Source organism: Oryctolagus cuniculus, chromosome 2 (genome assembly GCF_964237555.1).
Source record: "Oryctolagus cuniculus chromosome 2, mOryCun1.1, whole genome shotgun sequence".
Taxonomy (NCBI): domain Eukaryota; kingdom Metazoa; phylum Chordata; class Mammalia; order Lagomorpha; family Leporidae; genus Oryctolagus; species Oryctolagus cuniculus.
The window spans coordinates 88,014,955-88,033,915 of NC_091433.1; the positions used below are offsets into that span (position 1 = coordinate 88,014,955).

General features: G+C 42.0%; 1 protein-coding gene across 7 annotated transcripts in view; it reads right to left on the reverse strand.

Moving 5' to 3' along the window:
* The window catches only part of NSD3 (nuclear receptor binding SET domain protein 3), a 129,973-nt gene that overhangs the window by 15,549 nt on the left and 95,463 nt on the right, over positions 1 to 18,961 (reverse strand). For 4 of the 7 annotated variants that reach the window (XM_051832336.2, XM_017350355.3, XM_051832337.2 and 1 more), the window contains exons 13-19: positions 17,275 to 17,472; positions 16,341 to 16,514; positions 12,026 to 12,172; positions 8,704 to 8,860; positions 4,539 to 4,741; positions 3,842 to 3,954; positions 3,025 to 3,294 (exon numbers count right to left, since the gene is read on the reverse strand). In XM_051832336.2, the coding sequence (XP_051688296.2) occupies positions 3,025 to 3,294; positions 3,842 to 3,954; positions 4,539 to 4,741; positions 8,704 to 8,860; positions 12,026 to 12,172; positions 16,341 to 16,514; positions 17,275 to 17,472 (1,262 nt within the window). Of the gene's footprint in view, positions 1 to 3,024; positions 3,295 to 3,841; positions 3,955 to 4,538; positions 4,742 to 8,703; positions 8,861 to 12,025; positions 12,173 to 16,340; positions 16,515 to 17,274; positions 17,473 to 18,961 lie in introns of those variants that run through there. The other 3 variants (XM_070068551.1, XM_017350356.3, XR_011386371.1) reach the window with 2 other exon arrangements.

Consider the following 18,961-nt stretch of genomic DNA (forward strand, 5'->3'; position numbering starts at 1 on the left):
TTTTTAAGTACCTAGAATAGTTCCAGGCACATAGAAGCAGCTTAACAAATGTGTACTGAATGAATGAATTTCAAACTAAGCAAACTGGCAGACAATGAAGAATGTTCATTGCACACACACACACACACACACACACCATGAGAATGGGTAAATTATGCTCATTTTACTATGGACTATAGTGAAACTGTCAAAAAGAATGAGACCTCCATACATACTGTCACAGAAGTGTACTTATGACATCTTGTTTAGATGGAAGGACAGTGTATGTGTGGTAGCATTTGTTTAACAACACCTAAAACTGCAGAGTGCAGAGATGTGTTATTTGTGTTTGTCATTGCAGAGAAAAATTCTAAAAGGCCGAGGAGAACAGGAACTGAAGGGATGAAGGAGGAGTTTCACTCTACTAACTTTTTTGGTATTGTTTGATGTTCCTGCATTAGATTTTTTTTTCTTTAATTACAAAAGTGATTTTTTTTAAAGGTGGAAAAATGTCAACAATAGTTTAAATTCCCACTATCTCCACCTGCTTCCAGTGAGTGCACCTCCAAGTTCTATAGAGCAGCTGGCTCAAGGCAAGGAAGCACGGGGCTGGGGGGCTGGGGAAGGGACCTGTTTTAAAATACAGGTTAGGGGTCAGTGTTGTGGCGAGGGGGGTTAGCCCACTGCCTGCAATGCCCACATCCCATATGGACACCAGCTGAAGTCCCAGTTGATCCACTTCCAATTCAACTCCCTAAGAATGCCCCTGGGAAAGCAGCAGAAGACAGTCCAAGCGTTTGGGCGCCTGCTACTCATGTAGGAGACCTGGATGAAGCACTTGGTTCCTGGCTTTAACCTGGCCCAGACCCAGCCATTGAGGCCATCTGGGGAGTGAACCAGTGGAGAGAAGATCTCTGTCTTTGTTTCTAACTCTGCCTTTAAAATCAGTAAGATAAGTCTTTCATTTAAAAAAATACAGGTTATAAGGGTTTGAAGTTGAGGCAGGTTAAGCTTCTACCTGCAACGCCAGCATCCCATATGAGTGCCAGTTTGAGTCTCAGTTGTTCCACTTCTGATCCTCCTCTCTGCTGATAGCCTGGGAAGGCAGCGGAAGACAGCCCAAGTGCTTGGGCGCCTGCCCCCATGTGGGAGACCTGGATGCAGTTCTAGGCTCTTGGCTTTGGCCTGGCCACAGCTGTTGTGGCCACTGGGGAGTAAACTAGCCTTTCAAGTAAATAAATATAAAAGTAAATAAATAAATAAACAGAGGTTATTCCACAGCTGTGCCAGATAATCTAATTCAGCAAAACACTTTTAACAAGGACCACAGCAGATTCGAGGCATTCTAAACTTGGAGAGACACTGAAAAGGAGGATTTACTGGACATTTTCATTTTTCTTCCAACTTTTTTGCATTGAAGTTTTTTTCTACAATGGGCATGCATTTCTTATGTTAAGCAAAAAGAATGGTTTGAGAAATTCTCTTGGGGCCGGTATTGTGGCGTAGCAGATTAAGCTTCTGCCTGCAATGCCAGCATCTCAAATGGGTGCCAGTCCGAGACCTGGCTGCCCCAGTTCCAGCTCCCTGCTAATGCGCCTAGGAAAGCAGCAGAAGATGGTTCACTTCCTTGGGCCCCTGCACCCCCATGGGAATCCTGGAAGAAGCTCTTGGCTTCTGGCTTTCGCTCGGCCCAGTCCTGGCTGTTGAGGCCAATTGGAGAGTGAACTAGTGGATAGAAGATCTCTCTCTCTCCCCCCTCCTCTCTCTATAACTCTGCCTTTCAAATAAATATAAAATAAATCTAAAAAAAATTCTCTTGAAGCATACATTTTCCAATTGCTTTTGCATACATAATCTGAGACTTGCAGCAGCCTGTAATTATGTAGGGCAAGGACTGTTACTGTTAGTGCATGCCCATTTTAGAGATGAGGAAACGGAAGAGACTTGGCTATGGTTTCATGGCTGATGGATTCTGATGATGGAGCAAAATCTTTTGGTTTGTTAATTTGTATCCAAGTACATTCTTTTTTATTTTTTTAAAGATTTATTTTATTTCTTTGAAATGCAGAGTCAGAGGGGATGAGTGAGGAGAAAGACAGAGACAGGTCTTTCATTAGCTGGTTCACTCCCCAAATAGCTGAAATGGCTGGGGCTGGATCAGGCCGAAGCCAGCAACCAGGAGCTTCTTCTGGGTCTCCCATGTAGGTGCAGGGGCCCAAGGACTGAGGCCACCCTCTGCTGCTTTTCCAGGTGCATTAGCAGGAAACTGAAGCAGAAGTGGTGCAGCTAGGACTTGAACCAGCACCCACATAGGATGCTGGCACTGCAGGCAGTGGCTTAACCCACTATGCCAGCCCCCAAGCACACTCCTTAAATATTTATTTATTTATTTGAGAAGCAGAGAAAGAGAACCAAAGAGAGAGAGATCACATGGGAAAGGCGGCTATCATCTATCTGCTGTGCTCCCCAAGTGTCCCCAAGAGCTGGGGCTGGGAGAGGCAGAAGCCAGGAGCCTGGAACTCAATTAGGGTTTCCCACGTGGGTGGCAGGGACCCAGTTACTTGAGCCACCACTGCTGCCTCCCAGGCACATCGGCAGGAAGCTGGATCAGGAAGCAGAGTAGTCTGGACTGGAACCAGGCATTCCCATATGGAATGCAGGCATCCCAAATGCTGGCTTAACCCTTTGCGACACAGTATCCACCCCTGGGAATACATTTCTTCACTTGACTACTTTGCTTTCATTAATACCTTTAAATCGTTTTGCTTAAAAAGTAAAAAGCAAAGATTTCAAAGAGAAAATTACCAAAGACCCTTTTCCTTTATATGAATGATCACAGGAACCCCTTCATCAGGTCCGTTTGATTACTCTCCTCTTCCTACGACTTCTTTGCTCAAGAAGTGGCAAACTCTCAACAGGGAAAGTCTCAAAACAGGGCCATAAATCCCTTTCTATTCCTGCCCTACAATTACACCCTATGGGAAGCAGCCCTGAGAAGGCCACGCTCTGGTGGACCCCACCCCACACCATCCCCACCCGTGCTACCTTCTTAATGCTCCTTTTGGTCCTGAGGCCCCAGCCTCTGCGCTCTGTCTTGATAATCTCTGCGTCGGGGTACAGCCTCTTCGTGAAGCACTGGTTCTGACAGCGCTCTCCGGCTGGGCACACCTGCGGGTGGCACTCATACTGCAGCATCCTGTTGAGGCACTGGGACTCCAAGCCGCAAGGGTTCTCATCAGCGGGCTTGCAGTTACAGCGGGGGATCTCTGACAGGTCAGCAACTTGGATCTGCACCTTGCCGATGACTTTGTTGGCCTAGCAGACAAGGGCGTAAATGAGGGAGGCAGGCAGAGGTGAGTGATCTATCAGCATTTTGTTTACAAACACGGGACACGTCCATGCTTTTCCTGTCTCTGCTACTGCCTTGTGATGTGGCTTTGGGAAAGCCTCCATGTCTTAGTTTCCCCTCGAATAAGAGTAATAACTCTCCTCAGCTGACAGACACATCAAAGCCTGATGTGAATTCTCACTGTTCACCCTGTGTCTCTCTCCTCCCACTAGGTGATAAACAGGAAACTGCGCTGGCCTGAGGGCGCCCCGTGTCCTCTCACTGCAGGATAACCCAGCAGAAAAAGAACACGTCCTGCTCCCAGGCCCAGAGGCCGGCAGAGACCCAGCCCTCACCGCACAGCATCCATGCTATCCACGATGCTGCCAACAAAAGCTCGGCCTGTTTTATAAGGTCTGGGCAACAACCAGCAAACGTTTTCTAAGTCAAAGCTTAGAACTACCAAGTAACTACCAAGGAAGGAGTGCATCTTGTGCAGTCTATGGAACACAAATGTTTTCACAGAAGACTCACTTTGATGTGTTTGTAAGGAGGAGGTTTTCTTGAATTTTTTTCAATCTCTAGTGCTTCTTTACTTTCTCTTTGTGCTTTCAATTCTTGGAAACGTTTTGCAGCTTCTTCCAGTGCTGCCAACAAGACCAAACAGAGTATATAAATACCAAATAGAAACAGAAACTGTCAGGGTGGTGCTCTGCATCCAACCCGAGCTTTTGAATTCTGTTCCAGAAATGACCATTTCCAAGCATGAGAGGGCACCAAGGACACTGACCCTCACCCACTGACCACTGGTCCGTGTGTGCCGCTGCCTCAGCCATCAGAGACCTCCACGGTCTCACCTCGCACTAGACAGACTGGAGTTCATCTTGCTCTTACGAAGCCAAACTTCCTGGCAACTCACTGCAAAAGCATTTGCAAGGCTCTTCATGGGAAGTTTTACCACTCCACTGCGGCAAGAGAACTCAATTAAGAAGACTATTCCCGGAAGACTCTCTGACTACAGAAAGATCACTGACGCAACTCCTTCCACATTCCGGCGCGCTGGAACGGACCTCACACCTGGTTCTAACGTGACTGGAAGTTTATGGCTGCAGGATCCAAACATGTGGTGAGGAGTCTTTAACAGCAGAGACAGGCCACAGGCAAGCTAGGAGACGCTGAGAAATGAACCGTGCAGTCTCAGCTTTGAACCTGAAACTGTCAGCCAACGTACCTTTTTTGAAGGTCTTGTTGATACTAGTCTGTCCCTCAGCAAAGCTTTTGTCTCCTTCAACGTAAGGGAACACTCTGCCCTGGTGCACCCAGTAGTAGTCATGGGAACCAAAGAAGAACACAGGGAAGTCCCCCAAGTCATGCTTAAGGCCCTGGATGTTCAGTGGCACAGACCTGGGGTTGCAGATCTCTGCTGGCCACCATCTGAAAACAAAAGCAGGTTTAGAGGAAGAGGAAAAATCCCATCATTCACAAGACCAGCAGGAGGAAAAGAATGGGTTTTGCAATGAGCAACTGTCACTGAGACTTTAAAAAAAAACACAAAATACCTTAGCTTTAATGCACCCAAACCAGACACATACAATTTACTACTTAACATATTAATGGACAAAATAGGGAGTAGAGACTCAACAAAGTGGGTTCTAAACTGACCTAGTTTCTTTAAAAATATTTGAATCTTGTAAAATAAATATATCATGAAAATTAAGTATAACAATAAATACTACTACCCAACTCAAAAATTGGAGTGTTACCTATGCCATTACAAACCGAGTTTTGATCCTGGTAGTTAAAGAAATCATTTTGAGAATGAACTGATACTATACATTCAAATCAGCATTTTCTGAATCTCTAATCAACCAGGGTACATACCTCTTGGTCAAATGTACTAGGTGTTCTATCAGTTTGTATTGCAGAGGAACCTAATTCGTCTTAGATCATCACAAATAAGGAATGGGGGCAGGATGGAATTTTAAGTATTCCAGTGTCTATGATGACTACTACAGCTGTCATGAAAGGAAACCATCTGCGGGGCACATGGGACAGTTTCTAGCAATCGTACATCAGGAATCGAAGGGTGAAGCCGAGGGTTAGAGAATGTGGCCAACGTCAGTGAGCTTCCTGTGGGTCCCTGTGGGAACAGCCGTAAAACCAACCAACAGCAGAGAACAGCCGATGTGCTTGTCCATAAGCTTTCCAGGCTCTTGTTCTACATATGCCTAATAAAACTATAATTTCATCATTTAGAAGATAAATGATGACATGGCTGCACTCCCAGATTTATGCTGCAGAACGTGAATCTGAAAGGTTTCGTGCTGTCAATCCAAGAATTAACAGCCTGGGCAAGAATCCATGCTTCATCAAAAGGAAACAAAAACCACTGTATTTTACGTGATTGATATTTGGCTTACCCTCAAGACAAGCTAGGAATTGTTTATTTGTTTCAAAACTATTCTCAGGAAGCTAAATATGCACTCAATGACTGCAGCCACAAGGGTCAGTTATGAAGAGGCACGCTTCTGCTAGGGATTGTTCTGGATCCTTACACTTCACCCCAGGAAGCCACACACCAAGTTACTAGTTACAGAAAACAAACGGTATCAAGTGGCCCGATGGGCCTCACTGGAAAGAAACATATTAAGAATTAGTTCAGGGGCTGACACTGAGGTGCAGCAAGTTAAACTGTTGCTTATGATATCAGCATCCCATACTGGAGGGCTGGCTTGAGTCCCAGCTGCTCCACTTCCAGTCCAGCTCCCTGCTAATGTGCCTGAGAAAACAGTGGGAGATGGCTCAAGTGCTTGGGCCCCTGCACCCACATGGAAGACTCAGCTGAAACTCCTGGGTTCTGGCTCCCGCCTGGCCCAGCCCCAGTGTTCTGGTTGTTTGGGGAATAAACCAGTGGATGGAAGATCTCTTCTCTGTCTCTCCCTCTATCACATGCCTTTCAAAAAAAAGAATTAGTTCATGGATGGAAGTCTTTGTAAAACACAAGATAAAAAATTTCATTGAGCTATGAACTGCACTGGAACATTGATTTGGCTTTTTTAAGAGGCAACTGGGGCCAGCATTATGGTATACTGGGTAAAGCTACCGCCTGTGGTGCTGGCATCCCATGTGGGCACTGGTTTGAGTACTGGCTGCTCCATTTCTGATCTACTTTCCTCCTAATGGGCCTGAGAAAGCAGCGGAAGATGGCCCAAGTCCTTGGGCCCCAGAACCCACGTGGGAGATCCAGAAGAAACTCCTGGCTTTGGATCAGCCCAGCTCCTGCCATTGCAGCTATATGGGGAATGAACCTGCAGCTGGAAGATCTCCCTCTCTGTCTCTGCCCCTTGGCCCGTATCTCTGCCTTTCAAATAAATAAATAAATAAGAAAAAAGTAGTTAAGTGTTAAAATTAAATCTAGTCAAAGATATTTTCATATTCATAATTTTTAAAAATACCCTGAAGGTTTTTGGAATGTGTGAAGGCTTTTTACACTATTTTAGATAATTCTTATACACAATGTCTTTTTTTTTTTTTGACAGGCAGAGTGGACAGTGAGAGAGAGAGACAGAGAGAGAAAGGTCTTCCTTTGCCGTTGGTTCACCCTCCAATGGCCGCCGCTGCAGCCGGCGCACCGCGCTGATCCGATGGCAGGAGCCAGGAGCCAGGTGCTTTTCCTGGTCTCCCATGGGGTGCAGGGCCCAAGCACCTGGGCCATCCTCCACTGCACTCCCTGGCCATAGCAGAGAGCTGGCCTGGAAGAGGGGCAACCGGGACAGAATCCGGCGCCCCGACCGGGACTAGAACCCGGTGTGCCGGCGCCGCAAGGTGGAGGATTAGCCTATTGAGCCACGGCGCCGGCTTTACACAATGTCTTAACAACTGAATCGTGTAGCCTTCCTTGCCCCTGGCAGGTATACATTTTTTAAAATGATGAACACAGTACATGCTTAAATTAAACATTACAACATATCAAAACATCACTCTGTACCCAAGATGCATACAATTATATTAATTGTAAGTAAAATTTTTTAAAAAAATGAAAACAATGGAGAAATGTGTAATAGAAAAGTGAAAATGCTTCCCTGTATGATTTTATCCCTGACACCATGAACATTATATATATTCCTTTCCAGGTATTAAAAACATATTGTAAATGGAACTATAATTTTAAAAAATTATGTAAACATACAGATACATACTATATATTAAGATGCCTTTTGAACTCAACTGTGTATTATGGAGATCTTCCCATATTACTACAACAAACCTGCCTTTTCACTGGCTTCAGGGTATTCTAAGAAATGGACATGTCCTTGACATCCATGTGGAGACCTGGATGAAGCTCCTGGCTCCTGATTTTAGCCTGACCCAACCCCAGCCACTGCAGCCATCTGGGAGGTGGAACTAGGGGATGGAAGTTCTCTCTCCCTCTCTCTCTGTTATGCTTTCAAATCAGTCAATCAATTGATCAATCGATCAATCAATCTTTAAAAAAACAAAACTGAGAAGCAGAGAGGCAGAGACAATCAGCCAGACATCCAGAGAGAGACACGGGTAGAAAGAGCCCCAGATGCCTGTAATGCTAGGGCTGGGCCAGGAGTTTCATCCAAGTCCCTCATGTGAACAGAGCCTCCCAGGTCTGCATTAGCAGGAAGCTGGACTCAGCACCCATAACCAGGGGTCTAACTCAGGTATTCTGAAGTGGGGCATGGACTTTGTAACCTCAAGGCCAAACAAACATCCACGTCTTTTGTGCTATCTTGAGTAGTATCTTTTTTCTTAGAAAAATGATAAATACATGCCCTTTTATAAATATACCAATATTCCTATTTGGTAAAGGTTTGTTAAAAGCTTTAAAGGAGAAAGTTTTATTAAAATAATGGCAATCACACATACTGCTTACTTCATTCCCCTAAGAACTAAAAGCTCTTAATGGAATAATCTCTCTCTTTAAATTCTAAGAAAGCTCTCTCTCTCAACACAGTTTACTGCTTCTAGCTACAACAAAATAGGCCAGATTTAGGGTAAAGAAAGCTATTCTGGCCAAACTTGATCTTACTAGAAATTAGAAATCAATAGAAGCCTAATTAAGATACAAAGAAAACATTACCTCCACTGTCCACATGGCCTTTTACTCCCAAAGCTAGTAATAGGCTATTTGGGAGGAACAGCTTTCAGTGCTCAAAAACAAGTCAGTCAATGAAAAAGAAAAATTAACCATGATATCACTTTCCCAGCCCCCTAAAAACGCAGACTCAAACATATTTCCTTTCTCTTCCTTTTTCAAGGAGGCAGGTCTGTGCTGTTCCAGCCATCCTCTGGCCACACTGTATCCAGATTCTGAACTTAGACTGAATCATGACTGAATACTTCCTCTATGCCCTTGAAAAACTTGCCTGTAATTTCCCAATTTGACCCAAACAATTTGCTTGTAATGTAGTTTCTTGCCAGCTTTACAGTCATTACAATTCCAGCAGCCTTCTGGCATGTCTATGCTCAGGCACTCCGGGTGGAAGGACGCTGGGCACGACTCACAGCAGAGCAGTCTTCCACCTTGAAACAAATAAACAGTCTTAATAATTGACAGCAGAGGAGAGAGACAAAGAAAGGAAAAGGAGAATGTTATCTTACAAGCACACTGAATCTGATTCAAATTGGGGAAAATAACAAAGGGATTGAGTCGCATCTAGAGAGATGGATTAAAATAGAAAGCGAAGGAACATATTAATTCTTTTTCAGGGCTTCAGCAGCCAGAACTCAAGAGCTCTTCAGTGGTATCAAAAACACTACTATTCTCCGCTCCTCTAAAATGTGAGCTTTTGCAGCATCAGTCTAGCAAGCAATGCAGACTCTCAACAAAGGACAAAATAGCTGCACACAATCTTTAGAGTCAGGAGCCTGAGGGTGGGCTCTTCAAAGTAGTGAGTAGCAACTTTTCTTCTTCCAAGCAAAGCAGACAAGCGACAGTTCTTTGTATTTTAATCCAATGCCACAGTTAACTAAATCCCTTTATGATAAAATTAGCAAGAACGAAAACAGGGCAACAGCCAATGGGTTGATCAGTACTTTTATCTTTCCATAAAAGAATATAATAAAGCAAAAGGAATGAAGATTCTCAAATCAGTGATTGCATAATCATTCCCTTTTCAGTGAAAATTAAGGAAGTCAAACAGGCTATACAGCAGTGGTTTGTAACTTTTCCATCATTAAGGATCAGTTTTCCCTTGCTCAAGTATCCACATGTTTTCAAATATTTTAGCAACCACAATAATCTGCATTTAAAAGTAACAATTTCTATTTTTATTAACCAAAAATATGTGACTGTTGGAGATTCTGGTCAATAACAAAACTAGAGTCATCATCTTAAGTTGTTAAAAATCATAGCCAAACCCATGCAGTCTTAGTCTGTTAATTTCCTGAAACAGTACAAAAACTTGTGTACACGAGATCATTTTGACTTCACACTGGGAACCACTGCTTTATAGCACAAAGCTCAGTAAGGTCAGTGTAGACTCAGCTCCTGCTCAAGAAGCACCCTCCAAGTTCCCAGCAAACCTTCTTCTTTTAAAAGCACAAAATGGCTTTTGACTGAGACCAAAAGAGGTGTGACAAACAATATACTATTTTCAAATACAAAGACATAAACAGATCTGGTGAGGGGGATGAGGATATTTCTGATGCACATTTCAAAAACTGACAGAGATCATTAACCACTTGAGATGAAACATTTTAAAGGCATTTCGTGTAAAAAACCATTGGAAAATCAGGTCTATAACCCACGAGTGTACTGAGATTTAGTGTCTCACAGCAAAGGGTTAAGAGCTCTGGATACAACTTTATCAAATCGCAGCTCCAACCTTTGGAGGGTTTACTATCAGTTTTCCAGAAAATCATGCCCCCTTGGAGACTTTCAAACTTCTAACTGATTAACATAAAAACAAAAAGAAAACCCACACACATCCAGCAATGAATTAAATTACTATATTTCCTCTGCTTAAAAGCTTAACTTCAATCATCAGAATTTTTTCCTTTGGCTGCAGATCTCAATATGGATTCACTGGGTCAATTCTCCAATCTCGAGATTAGCTGCCTGTGTGCCCTAAGCCTAGATAGGAAATTCTGTGGACTTAAAGTCAAACAGTTATTCATTTTCCATGGAAAAGGAATGGCTCTCTGCAAATAGCTTTTGAACACATGTGATTACAAGCCCTGACGTGGAGGTCAGGTGGGCCGTCTCGAAACTGAATGTTATAGATTAGTCCTTGATTTTAAGTCTTATTTCAGAGGAAATACAGAGCCAGAATCATCGGTGAAAAATCATTATGATAAAGATGTTAAAAATACACAAGGGAAATAGAAAAAAAAATTAAAATAAAAATGATCCACCTTGGTGCTATGCAAGAAAACTGCTTTAGGATGCAAGAGGAGGAAGATATGGTTCAAGCTAAGCAAACAGAGGGCTCAAAATAATTTCAATTCATGTCAAGGTTAATCATGAATACCAAAAATAAAGTAAGCAGTCATTAATCTAATCTCACAAAGGTGCCAGCATAAAAATATTCCCTAAAATACCTCAAGTAGACTAATCACATATATTGCACTGTGAAGTAAGTAGACCTAGGTTCATCTCCGTTTTGGAAGTAAGCAGTATCACCAATAAGGTGACATAATCTCATTCCAATGGCAAACAGACATACACACAAACCAGCCAATATTCTCTCCAATACTTCAAATGGGTTTTAATCAACTTGCTTATTTATACGTTCTTTTAGCCAGGAGTTGCCACTTTAGATGTCTGACAAAAAGCAAAGATATATCAAACAGGCAACACAAAGAATGAAAAAAAAAGGGATCATTTCAAATATACCTAGTATGTATACATATATATACACACACACATATATATCTATATATGGTATATTAGATGTGAAGGGATTTTTCTTTAAGATCCTGAACCTGGCCCCCAGATAATCATAATGGGAATTTACACAGGAAAAGGCCTCACTTTCCAAAATAATGTAACACTGTTAAATAACTTTTCCTTTACTATAAGTAGGTTGCAGAAAGCTAAACACAAGATAAAATTTTCTTCCATAAATTAAATTAATAGGGAGATTATAAATATGTATTCAGCTCTTGGTTTCCTCAGGATAAGTTATCCATCAGCTGCCTTCCAGCATCTAGTATTTGGGGGGTCCCTCTACCCCAGCTTCCCACCAATGTCTCCTAAAAGGGGGGCAAATAGTTTTCATGGCATCTTGGCAAAACAAAATGAGAGAATTCTAAAATCAAACTCTTAAGAATCAGTACCTTCAGTTCCTTCTTTTAAAAATCGATCTTATTTTTACTTGAAGGTAACAACTTATACTATATCTATTCTTTTCTAACACGAACCTCAGTCTGTATCAGGCAAAAGAGAAAAGTCTTAGAATATTCTGCTATAGTGAACAATATCCTAGTCTTTCTGTTTTAATAACTTACATAGGAGGAATGTGTGAAAATTTATTCAAGAAGAATTAAGTAAAAATTTGTAATAATGGAATTATTTTAAGCCCTTTAAAAATAATTTTGCAGCCATATGAAGACAGTCACAACCAACAAGGCAGAGTTTACCAAAAGCAACAGATGGTGCTTGACAGGCATACACTTCCCCCCTTCATTGAAAGAGAAAAAAAAGGAAAAGCAAAAATAAAAGAGATAAACTATTTTGATTATTACCTTTCTCACATTTCTTTTTGGAAGCTGACGAAGAAGGAATCATAGGTAATTTCATCAACTCAGCACGATTTGATTCATTCAGTAGGTAGTGGGACTTATAGGCATAGGAACTGAACATGGGGTCTGAATGGTCCTGAACTATCAGCCCTATACGAAACAAACAGAAAGAGATGAGCTGCAATGAAACTACCCATGATTCCGTGAGGAAAAATCAACCAACACCTATTACGTGGCTGTACTTCAAAGCTGGGGAGGACACAAGAGAATCTGGAGAGAAAGAAGGATCTGGTGGAAACACTTGCTACAGCTGGTGAGGAGTCTGAGCTATGCAGTGCCTTCTCTAGACAAACCTCTCTTCTGAAAAACACTCCAAATTTGAAGATGTAAATGGCATTTGCAGTCACAATGAAAACCCCTAAGGAAAACAAAGCTGCATTCCTTAGTACTGAAAAGGCCTAGGATGACAAACCAAAGGACACAATGACATCCCTTATTAGCTAGAAATAAGAATCATTCACATAACATCATAGACCCTGAGCCCTCATCTACCTTCAGTAAACCAAGCAGCACACAGAGGCAGAACTGAGTCTCTCCTTTTCCCCACTCATATCCTGAGAAACACTTCAATGAATTCTAGCTTTCTATGCCAGACAATGAAACTCTTCCCTATCAACATGGTTCACGATTTTAAAGAAATTATAACTTTCTGAACTTTACTGAAGTAATGCAAACCATTTAAATTTTCCCTGTCATGTTATAAAATGATTACCAACTTTCGCTTACCAAACACAGCTCCCCTAATTGGAGGAAAACACAAGATCTACTCAGGCTCACCTGTGAATACCCACCCCCTGATGCCCTCCCCCTTCTCCCAGATCAGGTCAACATGCAGCTCTAACAACATCTAAACCCAGGGAACTGGGAGGCCAGGAAAATTTATCTTGGTAACTGTTCAGTTTTTTAAAACCTAGGACCTTGCACCATAAATCACAACAGCAGCTTCATTTGGAGACTATTTTGTGTGTGTGTTGGGGGGTGGTTTTGTTTTCAAAAGGTTACCATTTACTTTTTCAGTGTTGTCTTTATTTGATGTGACCCTACACTGACATGGAATTGAGAAATACCCTGGGTCCAGATGATAGGATGGAATTAACTGGTAATAAGACCATTCCAATGCAACTGTGGAATGTCGAAATGGATTTCTTTAAAAAATTTTTTTTTAAGTTTAGTTTTGAGGCAGAGAGACCACTCATACTCTCACCTGCTGGTCCATTCTCCCAACGCCCACAACCCTGAAGTCTCAGGACACAACCCAGGTCTCCAGGTAGGCAGCAGGAACTCATCTACTTGGGACATCACTGCTACCTCCCACTGTGAAATTCACTCAAATACTGGCTAATAGAGTTTGACTTACTCAATATGCAAAGTAAATTGCTAGTAGTATGTTAAAAATTAAAAGAAAACCCTAACCCAACTTCTCCATTGTAAAGTCCTATTACAAAGCAAGGCACAGAATGTTAAATAACTTTTATTTTACACCACCCTCTAGATCAGAGCCTGAGAGCTGTATAAGGCCCACAAAAATTCCCTTGGTCTGGCTCTGCCAATGCAACTGCAGGTGGGACTCAAAATTCAATACATCTCTAGCAGGCTAATTTTTTAAGCTGATCATTTTGTATGGCCCGAGAATGATGTGATAAATATCCAAATGGCCCTTGGCAGAAAAAATGTTCCCAACCCCTGCCCTAGATGAGGGAAAAGCTCAAGAATACACACTTCCCTGGGGGATAGGCTATGTTCCTCCAAATCTCAAAACGTTTCTAAAAACGATTTCTAGACACCTCAGTCTGTAAGAATGCACATAAAGATTTTAAATAGCCAACAACCAAGAACTAAGAAAAAACTGTGCAGCAGAAAAATAATGTATGAGGCAAGAAACAAACAAAAGAAGCTAAATTTCCTAATAACCAAAACATAAATGACTTAAGTGCCCTTCTTTTGTGTATGGACTTATTGTAATTAGGTCTCTTTTTAAAAAGGAAGTCTCTGTAAATACTTATATTTGAGAATTGAATAATCTGGCTTAAATAGGTACTTATATACAGTTACCTAAATTCAGAATAATTGCCAAACTGTCAAGAGGTAAATGCATATTCTGTTGTTAAACCAGGGTTCCCCCCACCTCCATTTACATTACTCTCAATTTTTAATCAAGACTTATAAATTGCAATTAATAGAGTGGCTAGAGTATCTATCAGTGGACTACTCTCTGGCAGTTTTAAAGTGAAAATATGTTTCAAAGTTTTCCCAGTTACTGGGAATGAATGAAGTAGAGAAAAAAGAAAACACCAGTTAATATACTGGTACTATTCAATACAGAATCAAAGTAAGCTGACACAAATAGTTATATACTTGATATTTAAAATGTTGGCTCAGTTGTATATGTTTATATACTGCCAGTAAAACTAAGAGCTTAGTAATGGTGGAATGGAAGGAGTTTGCAAAGCAGAAAGAGACTATGTTATCACTCATCTGAAGTCTCTAAAGCAAAGCACTCAATTGGCAATTCAGTATTTCCTCCTCATTACTTTCTTAGGGAAGGGGAAATGAGAAAGGTACTAGTGTTAGTTTTTATTAATTATCTGCCTTTTGGGATCCTTTCTGGCACCTGTTACAATGAGGCACGAAACACTTCCAACCTCCTCCTCCAGGTTTCAGGGCAGGACACAGCTATAATTGCTCTAGTATAGAAAGACACAATGCTTCCCGTTACAGTGGCAGCCAGCCACATGTGGTTGTGGAACTCCGGCAGAGAAAGCAGTGTGTGCAATGCACCTAGCTGGCTTCCCGACATACGATTACCATTCAGCCTGTTATTGCCTGCCTCCTCTAAGTTACATTTTTTTTTTGTTTGTTTGTTTTTTTTTACAGGCAGAGTGGACAGTGAGAGAGAGAGAGACAGAGAGAAAGGTCTTCCTTTGCCGTTGGTTCACCCTCCAATGGCCGCCGCGGCCGGCGCACCGCGCTGATCCGATGGCAGGAGCCAGGAGCCAGGTGCTTTTCCTGGTCTCCCATGGGATGCAGGGCCCAAGCACCTGGGCCATCCTCCACTGCACTCCCTGGCCACAGCAGAGAGCTGGCCTGGAAGAAGGGCAACCGAGACAGAATCCAGCGCCCCAACCGGGACTAGAACCCAGTGTGCCGGCGCCGCTAGGCGGAGGATTAGCCTAGTGAGCCGCGGCGCTGGCCCTAAGTTACATTTTTTAAAAATAAGAGATGCAAGAGCAGAACAATGTAAGATCTAACATACCACCTAAACTATTTTTAACATATTTTTATAGAACTTTTACCAAATTAAAAGAACTGTTTCCTAAAGGAAAAAGGAAAAAGCAGAAAGCAGCAAAAAAAACCAACAAAAACTACTTTCATCTTCAATATAGTCTAAATATAATCAAACAGGCCTGTATGCCTTAGAATCCTTTTTAGTATTTCACACTGAGGGAAGTTCAAAAAACCTAGCACTTACGTTGCAAAAAAACCACCAAAAACAGTGTTTGGGAATACCAGCTGGTTTCTATAATTCTTACATAGTACAAAAAAAAAAAAAAAAAGCTTTATTATAATACAGCTGACATAAAGGTGGATACCCCATATCATATCCAGCTAAAGAAGTTCTGCTTTGTATGAATCATGAATTCAAGTTGACTGACCCTGGCGGGCACACAAGATTGCTTTTAGTTGATCAATCCCTTGGCACAGTTCAGTTTCAATGGCTGGAAAATAAGAAAGCCTGAACTGCTGGCTCTTAACTCAACCACTGCATGTGCTGAGTGCTGCAAGGCCTTCCTCAAGGCGAGGCTGGAACAGTAGGATAAAACACACCAAAGACCAGTGACAAGTAAATGCACTAGCCTCGCCTTCCATGCACAATCTCAATCCATTCAAAGTTCTGGATTAAAGAACATGACATGGGAAGGACCTACTCTGAGCACAAGATCTGTTTGCAGAAGGGAATGCATTAGTCTTTTGATGCTCCAAACAGGAAACAGTAAGAATTTACTTAAATCTATTTTTAAAACTGCATATTTTAATCCTAACTTATGGGAGAATTAATATTCTAGTAATTTGGATGCTTAATGATATAAAAGGACTAGTTAGTGGAAATGCTCACCTCACTCAGGGATATAACAGAACAGAACTCTGCACTGGTTAGGAGAGTGCATTAGATGGCCTGGGTCTCCAATGCCAAGACTCTATTTTAAGGGGGAAACATGCCAAAGAACTCAAAAAGAAAGAAAAGAGCACTGACACTCACCTCTGGCACAAACGAAACAAAAGCCTACATTTACAGCTGAAGAAGAATTGCTGCTCCGTTTGGAATGATTACTACAGATGAGAATGCAGGAGGACACAAATATGCTTCCAGCAGCAATGCAAGCATCTCCAGAGTGATAGGCCACCGGACACCGCAAACATCTCATCATGCGGCCTGTTCAGAGACAAGTCAACACAGGCATCTATGTAACAAGGCATCAGCAGGACATGGAATGAGACTTTTGGAGCTATGCTGCTTTGGGTTCCCATTTGATGCTAGTTACAGAAAAAAATCTTTTCTTTATTAATTTATCTCTGTTATCCCAATCCTATATGGCCTTAAAAGCAGGACTAATAATCACTTAGACTTCATCCAAAGAAAAAGTCATCTGTTCTGATGCTGCAGAGACGGTAGTATCTTGTACGGCACCTGCCCAAGGGACTTCTCTTTCAAAGATTTTTTTATTTACTCATTTGGAAGGCAAAGTGACAGAAAGAGGGAGACACAAACAGAACATGAGAGTGCGTGAGCTCTTCCATTTGCTGGCTCACTTCCCACTGGCTGCAACAGCCAGCTCTGGGTCAGGCTAAAGCCAGGAGCAGGAACTCCATCTGGCTTTCCCACAAGGGTGGCAGACAGTTGGGCCAACACCTGCTGCTTCCCAGGCACATTAGCAAGAAGCTGGATTGGAAGCAAAGTAGCTGGGACTTCACCGGGAACTCCAACATGGGATGTGGGTGTCCCAAATGAAGGCTTAAGGCGACCCTGAACCTCTACTTAGCATGCTATCTATTGTGGCTGAACTAGTAAACCTAGAGGTAAGCGGGGGGCTGGGGAGGTGGAATGATTGATGCTGTTATAAATTCTATACTTAATACATTCATTGTCATTGTCCTGAAGAAAACCTCAGTACCTTCCTTCAGCTCTATTTTACCTTTACTTGCTTTGTGGATATCTTTCTCCATAGAGCAGGCAGAGCAGCAGTGCTGGGGACAGCGGAATCCTTTTGATTCAAAGATGGCAGTGGGGAATTTACGGACACAGGCTTCATGGTAAAATTTCCCGCAGGCACCAACAGAACAGCGCTTCACGTCCTTACCAGACATCTTACATGAAAAACATGGGTGCTGCCCTGGAAGATGGGTGAGGAACAAAATAAGATCTGATTAAAGAAAACTCCTTTTAGATGGAAGCGAAACATCAAAGAGTTGCTCCTAAAAGAGACTCTACTATTACCTACAAGAATTTCACACAAAATAAAGGCATTTCAGATAAATGGCCACATTAAAAGATCTTACAAATCTTGCCAGAACAAATGACTGTCAGTTGGAGATACAACTCTAAGACATTTTAGATCTCTACAGTTAACTTCATAGAAACCTCACAACGGAAATTTTTCAACACTTGGGAGCAGAGAGTGGTAAGTTCTTCCCCACAAGAATGACTAAAAGCAATTACCAAAAGAAAGATTCCATTAGATAACCATTGCTGATTTCTGCATGGAAAACAAAAGACAAAACGAAAACTCATAAATCTAATAAAAAAGGTAGAAAATAAGTTAGACCTATCTTACCCAACCTGTAGAAAACCAAGGACAAAGACATTATTAAAATTTCCCACAGGAAAGGCAATTTACTTTCAGAGAGGACTGACTGAAAGAGAAAAATGGAAACCAAAATAATAATGGGATCTATCTTCACAGACCAGAAGGAAAATAATTACCAAGCCAGAATTCTATACCCAGTGAAAACACGTGTCCAGAATGAAGAAAAAGCAACATTTACCAGGGAGACATAAAGCAAGCAAACAAACAAACCTGGTTCTTTCAAAAGACTAATAAAATTTATATTCCTGATAAAAATAACTTTTAAAAAAGCACCAATATTTATAATATCAGAAATGAAAAACAGAATGTTCACAGTAAATCTTAAAAATACTTAAAAGATAGGCCGGCGCCGCGGCTCACTAGGCTAATCCTCCACCTTGCGGCGCCGGCACACCGGGTTCTAGTCCCGGTCGGGGCGCCGGATTCTGTCCCGGTTGCCCCTCTTCCAAGCCAGCTCTCTGCTGTGGCCCAGGAGTGCAGTGGAGGATGGCCCAGGTGCTTGGGCCCTGCACCCCATGGGGAGACCAGGAAAAGCACCTGGCTCCTGGCTCCTGCCATCGGATCAGCGCGGTGCGCCGGCCGCAGCGCGCCGGCCGCGGCGGCCATTGGAGGGTGAACCAACGGCAAAAGGAAGACCTTTCTCTCTGTCTCTCTCACTGTCCACTCTGCCTGTCAAAAAAAAATAAAAAAAAAAAATACTTAAAAGATAGTAAAAGGATACTACCTAATATTCCCAATAAATCTGATTATCTAGATGAATGGACAGATTCCTAGAAAAACAGCTTACTGACAGTGGCACAAAAATAAGTACAGAATATGAACAGTTCTATAAACTATTAAAAGAAATTGAGATTATAATTTAAAAACCTTCCAACAAAGAACATTTTAGGCCCAGAAGACTCGACAGGCAAATCTGTCAAATATTTATTTATTTATTTTTATTTTATTTTATTTTATTTTTGACAGGCAGAGTTAGATAGTGAGAAAGAGAGAGACAGAGAGAAAGGTCTTCCTT